Source organism: Leiobunum rupestre, chromosome 5 (genome assembly GCF_980474605.1).
Source record: "Leiobunum rupestre chromosome 5, qqLeiRupe1.1.hap1, whole genome shotgun sequence".
NCBI lineage: Eukaryota > Metazoa > Arthropoda > Arachnida > Opiliones > Sclerosomatidae > Leiobunum > Leiobunum rupestre.
Window position 1 is genome coordinate 4,881,711 of NC_143388.1, and position 6,703 is coordinate 4,888,413.

Sequence of the window (6,703 nt, forward strand, 5' to 3'; positions counted from 1 at the left end):
TTTAGTATTTGGTAAATATATTTAATTTGGTAAATATATTTAATTTGGTAAATATGTTTAATTTGGTAAATATATTTAATTTGGTAAATATATTTAGTATTTGGGAGGGAGACCACTTGGGAATCCCGCGTGTCGTTCTCTCTTTTAGAGCGCGGTATAGGTTTCTTCTTATATTATAGAAAGTTTTATCAATTTTCTTAAAAATCAATTTTCTTGATATTCTTTTTCGCGCGCTTTTTAAATTCAACTGCAACGACGATCTCTCCGCTTTATATGCAGAGAACGGCCATATCACGTTGAAAACACCGGTTCTCGTCCGATCACTGAAGTTAAGCAACGTCGAGCGCGGCCAGTAATTGGGAGGGAGACCAACTGGGAACCCCGCGTCTTGTTCTCTTTTTTAGAGCGTGGTATAGGTTTCTTCTTATATTCTTGGAAAGTCAATGTTTTATCAATTTCGCCCTGTCTATTTACCTCCGATTCTCAGTGGTAAATAACCTGTATCTATTTATCACCGAAAATCGGGGGTAAATAGCGCAACCGCGCGGTCATTGCAATTTGCCACCGAAAGTCGGGGCTCGGGAATTTCGGTGGCATATAGCAACCGCCTATTAAAAAATAGCATTAAGCATATTTTTCTTTAGAGACGACCCCTACTTTAATTTCCTTATAAACCGACGCTACTAGTAACCAGAAATGAAAAAAACCATACATATATAAGAAACTGAAATTAATAATAATCGTATTATGGAAGCCGATTTCTGTATTTAGCATTAAAATGTAGCCCGACTTTCGGTGGCAAATAGCACGGTACGCGCGGCGAAGAATTTTTACCACCGAAACGAAAAAACTTCAGATTTAGGGTGGAAAATAGCCTCCATCATTGATGAGACTATTTGCCACCGAAAGTCGGGGCTCGGTACGTGTCGGTGGGAAATAGCTTTTAAATATAAACAAACAGGGACATCATTTCTATAATACGCGAGATTTTTAAATGTTTATCATTCGACATTGTCCATTATTTAGGGGCTGTTCATAAAGACCAAAGGGTAACAATAAATTTTTGATAAAATTATCTATATCAGCTTATTTTATTTTGAAATAAATGTTTTGAAGGTGGATATTCTCCATTTTCTTATGTAGTCAAGCTGGGGTACTTTTTAAAGATTTAGTTGTCATTGTTGGTAGTATCTGTAATCCATTATAAGGGGTTTGATCGAAATCTGACCAATTGATAAACCAAAATTTAACCGATCAAATCTTGATTAAAATTCGATGAACTTTGGATAATATTATAAACTTTTCATCACGGTTTGGTTCGTCGATTTAAAAAAATACATTTTGCGTACGAGTATTTATCTAGAAATGTAGGGGTTGTTTATATAGAACGAAATGTTACTAAATGTGTTATTTTTAATCAATGATCAATTAACATTTTAGCTTATTCAAATGTTTCTTGAACTATAAGATTTGGGCGCTTAACTTAATGATCAATTAGGGGTCGTCTATAAAGGTTTCTTACTTTGTACTTGTATTCGAAAGATTATATTTCCAAGCTTATGTAAGCGTTTATTTGGCTTTGTTTGGATTGCCATCTTATTTCACGATACACACATCGGTTTTCCATACAAACCGAAAAGGTAAAATGTACCTATTTTAACATTATTTTCTTTAATTGTCTGCTGTTGGTCATTTAAGGTTATCCAGTAACAATATCTATAATGTCTCTCAGTTTGTCCTGTATTTTTGTATGTATGATGGATGGTTGTATGTATGTCTGTCCCTTTAATATCTTAGAAACGCTGCTAGGTAGCATGCTGAAATTTTCACCACGTTCTCGACTTTCTTTTTCTAACTGTACGCCACTGATGACCTTGCTGTCACCTTCTGGGCCCCCAAGTGACTTCCTTGCGACTAAAGTATTGTTTAGGTGATAGTTGATAGATGATAGGTACGGTGATTGGTAAAAGGTAATTGATGAGGTACAGGTGATAGCAAAAGTAAGTATGAGAAGCGGCCCTCTTCTAGATTTTGGAGAGGCGTCTAATTTGTTCATTCAGGGATTATCAATAGCAAATAACGTTTCATTGGATGTTTATAGCAAGATAGATAGAGCCAAACTGAATAGAACTACTTTTTTAATTTTCATTTTGAAACCGGTTTTACTGGTGTCAATATAATTAATTATTATACAATTATTTTATATTGAATACAAAATCAGAAAATAATACAAAACCTCAGGAAATTCATAAATTTGTATTTGAAAATTAGTGAAATTTAAATTTACTAATTAATCTTTATAATAAAAAAATTGTGAACTTGAATATAATTATTTAATTTGCCACTTTATTTTGGTTTGTGAATATCACTTCGAATGTTATTATTAATCAAACCGCATACCTTTGAAGTCATACTATTTTATTTTTCCTAGTTTTAATTCTAGATGTTATTTTTCCTATTTTTGTTTCTAGATGTATGTTATATTTCATTTTGATGAAGAAGGGACAGTAGAAGCTGTACCTCAATCTTGGCCACCACAATGTCAACTAAATGAATTGAATTAACTAATTCAAGAGTGTTTCTCCAGGAGAAGACTGGAAATTGTAAAAAGGCAAAATAATTTACAAAACAGGTAAATACATTTATTTTCCATAAATATATGGAATTTCTAAGTAAATGTCTTGGTACTATACATCAACGCCAGAAAGCAATTGAACAAATCTGAATTAACGTCTGATCTTGCTAGTGAAAGAGAATTAGGTCGAGGAAAAAGAGTTCTTAAACGACGACATCTTCAAGAAAGCATAGTTGATAAGAGTGATTCTAGAACAGATGAAAGTATATGTCATGAAATTTGGTAATTTTAAATGAGATTAATACTATATTATATATATATTTTTTTTATATAGATAATGATAAGATTCCACGAGACGAGAGAACTGGCAGAAAATATATCAGTCTACCTAAGCCACCAGAATTTCCCAAAATAAAGAGTAAGCGATGTAAAAATGTCTCGAGTTGTGAGTTAAAAAATATTTATATCCAGATGGCAGTGTAAAAACCAGCCGTAAGGTTGGGTCGTCGCTTTTTCTGAAAGCAGCTACAAGCTCATCTTCCAAATTAAGTCAAACTAGTGGTGATGATCAACAAACTATGGTTAAATGTAGGGCTTCTAACGATGATCTGAATAAGGCAATCTGATTACTATTTATCATATAAGATATATCACCGATAAAAAACCTGAATTCACTGGCTACCTGTTCCTTTTTTTATCTGACCTGCGGCAATCTAGTTTTGTTATCTCGTTTCGGTAACCGACGAGGCCACAGATATAGAAAGCAGTTATTTTATCTGATAAGCGCGTAGATATCTGTCTATATGATGTCTTCTTTCTGACATCTAGTTGAATGTTTTTTATCCTTTTAAATTTTTGAATAGCAACAAAAAAATGGCTTAGTTCAGTATATAAAGATATACTGAAAAGGTATATCCGCCGTTATCGCGGGTTAAAGATACAATTTAAAAAACAGATAAACCCGTGAAAGTCATATAGGCTTGTCAGACAAGCGCAAAAGCGTATCCGCGTACTGCCGTTAGAGCAAAAAATCTGTTATCCGCTAAAGGTATCGGATTAAAAATAATCCAGTTCATCTGTGAAAGCATCAGACACCAGATCAGCGTTAGAAGCCCTAGTTAAATGTAAGTGTATTATAAACTAAAAATCACGAAGACAAGATATGGTCTAAAGGAGACATTTGTACATTTTTATAGCATTGAAAATGTCAGTTTCTCAGATTCTTACCGTTGAAAAAGAAAACTTGACGGGTGACCAAACTCAACAACATTCCTTAATCGAAGAATTTGACAATTCTGAACGAAATATTCAACCACATTCTTCACTTGAGAAGGTTGCTAAATCTGGACACAACTCTAGTCAGCAAAATCGATCAAATGGGCTTCCTTATTCAAGCTCAACTTAAGTTAAGAAACCAACGTAGAAGCTAAGTTAAAAGGAACCACCTATGGACTGCATTGTAACAAATTATAATTGGCGAATAAGTAGATAAGTCCATAATTATGGACTTATCTACTTATTCGCCAATTATCAACGTAGAAGCTAGTCAGCCTAAAGGGGCTCCAAATACCAAAAGTGTTGAAAATAAAAGAGCGGAATCACCGAAAGATTATATATCGCCACTTTCGGATAATGAATCTGCAGTATCACCAATGGATAATGGAAATCAAAGCGACTATATAAATCAATGTAACAGACCATTGTTAGGTACTATGGGGTCAGAGCGTTCAGTTTGGGATCAAAATTATAGAAATGATTACGATAGAAGAAATTCCGAAATTTACGTTCACCAGAGAAATAGACAAACACCAAGATATCAACAAAATCAAACTGATTACGAGACAGAACATTCCCTTCCACGTGAAAGTAAAATATAACATTAATTAAAAGTAGGCCGAAAATAATGTTGTTTGTTTAGTTTCAGGTTTAAGAAAAACCATTTCAAGTAATCAAACTAGAAGGCATAATCCATTATTAGGTACGTTACACGCATAAATGTAATTTAACATTCTTCAAATAAAAATTTACCTTAATTGTTGTAGACTTGGACAACGAGCAGTTCAGAAAATCTGTTATGATGATGCTTAGTGGTCTTAACACCAAAATGGATGCTATCCTACACCATCTCGGCCAAGACAAGAAAATTCAAATGGAGAATGAAACTTTTGATGTCATTGGCTTTCTACAACTTCCCCTTCAGACATTGGAACAGTTAAATGATGCAGAAGAGCTCCTTCAAAAAGAAGACGTTAAACAAAAGATTGTAAGGAATTGAAATTAACGTTTAGATTGTTAAATTTAAAATTGTTTTTGTTGTCTTTAATTTAGATTTGGAAATTGGCATCTTTTGGAGGGAAAACGATTTCTGACTGTTGTCGAAGAATTTTAAAGAACATTTTTCACCATAAACTAATACTAGAATTTAATTGGATCGGGGTTATTGACAAATTCGCTTTCAAAGAGCTTCGTTTCAAAAATGTCGTAATTGCAGCTGTCCAAAACAACATTAAAGGCAGTAAAGAATTTGAGATAGAACGAATCATGAAGAACTGGGTAAAATATACTGCAGATCGCGAAGGAGGCCGAACTCGCAGATATAATTTGGAACACGATTGTGATTCACTTTGAACAAACTTTGTATAAACCAACTTGCTAATAAAACCAACTCATTATAAAAATTTCTAGTGTTTAAAGATTTAATTAATTTGACTTACCTTAAAACAATAAAGCCACCAAATTAGTATTGGAAAACCAATAGTGTTTTTTTGGTGGGGAATCTGCGAAATGAGAGTCGGGGAAGCTGCGAAATGAGTTGGGGAAGCTGCGAAATGAGAGTCGGGGAAGCTGCAAAATGAGAGTTGGGGAAGCTGCGAAATGGGTGTCGGGGAAGCTGCGAAATTCGTGGTGGGGAACCTTGCTATATTACAGTTGGATAATGTTTTCTTTAGTGTTGGGTTTCAGCTGGTTAAAGCGTTGGTATAAATAAAAGTACCCTTTAAAAACGACCACAAAACAACGAAGAAACGTGTTGGATGAATGTTGGCCATCCCTTTTTATCGACCACAAAACGACGGTAATAATATTTGTTGGCCAGGTAGGACATTGCGTCTTCAAAATCACAGTCGCGCCGACTGTGTTGGGCAACACAAATCCACCGCCGTCGGCCAACGCTTATGTGCTACTAGGGCCGGGACGACCCTTAAGGGACCCTTCTTCATTATCTAGCCAAGGGCCCCAAAAGGAGCTAGTACCGACATGTTTCCATTATGCGAAACTCTCGACGGGCGAAAGCTGGTAAAAAAGGCTAGTCTTTTATAAAGAAGGCTATTTTACTAGGGTAGGAATCAGTTGTGGAAGGCCACGGGAGAGTTGGTTAAATCCTACGTGGTCGTGAAAAATATTAGTTAAAGAGCGAGTTCGGGTCAGTGAGGCTCAGATGTTCAACTGACTGTATGGCCGCCACCCCGTCCCTGGTGGCAAATCATCTGTATAAGTGAGGGACATTTCAGAACACAAGTAGTGGCTCCATCAATAAAATAAAAAACCTATACCCAAAATATTTCCATCCGTCTAGTAATATTCCACCCATATTGTGTTTTTACCCGGAAAATTCTATATGTTATTTGGGGTGCTGAATAAAATTTCGTGACACAACATTGAAAAAAAAATTAAAAACGTAAAAATCTAATTTGCAAATTGCCATTTTTAGACTTAGAAATGTTGAAAGAAGGACCTTGCGCATCTTCCATTTGCGATTAAAAACCGAATATTTATCAGATTTCCTCTTCGTTTCGTAATTTAAAAAAATGCAAAGAAGACTTCAATAATATTTTGAGAAAATTTAAGTTTCGAAATTTGTTTAACATTTTATTTATCTAGCACAAAAACCGCCCAAATCTTGGCTAGATTTTTGCTATATTAAAGAAATTGTTTTATCATATATAAACATCAATAGTTTCCGAACCAACAGAGCGAACGATTTTGCACCGTTATTACATCTTGTCAACCCACAGTGAAAAGATATACGCAATTGGCTCGCAACGTTTGGAGAAAAATCCAGTCCAAGATCGCTGATTTTGTGCATTTTGAAATGGTTTTCGTTCCGATATGTATTAATATGCGGGACAT

The 6,703-nt window shown here is 34.8% G+C and overlaps 1 protein-coding gene and 1 pseudogene across 1 annotated transcript; both read left to right on the forward strand.

Moving 5' to 3' along the window:
- The first annotated feature begins 278 nt into the window (after nucleotides 1-278).
- On the forward strand, nucleotides 279-397 carry LOC149943380 (5S ribosomal RNA; annotated as a pseudogene).
- A 3,382-nt stretch (nucleotides 398-3,779) lies between these two features.
- Nucleotides 3,780-5,203, forward strand: LOC149943381 (uncharacterized). Its single transcript, XM_090176070.1, has 5 exons — nucleotides 3,780-3,933; nucleotides 4,115-4,441; nucleotides 4,494-4,553; nucleotides 4,618-4,838; nucleotides 4,904-5,203. The coding sequence occupies exons 1-5, from the start codon at nucleotides 3,780-3,782 to the stop codon at nucleotides 5,201-5,203; spliced, it is 1,062 nt and encodes a 353-aa protein (XP_090032196.1).
- The last annotated feature ends 1,500 nt before the right edge of the window (nucleotides 5,204-6,703 follow it).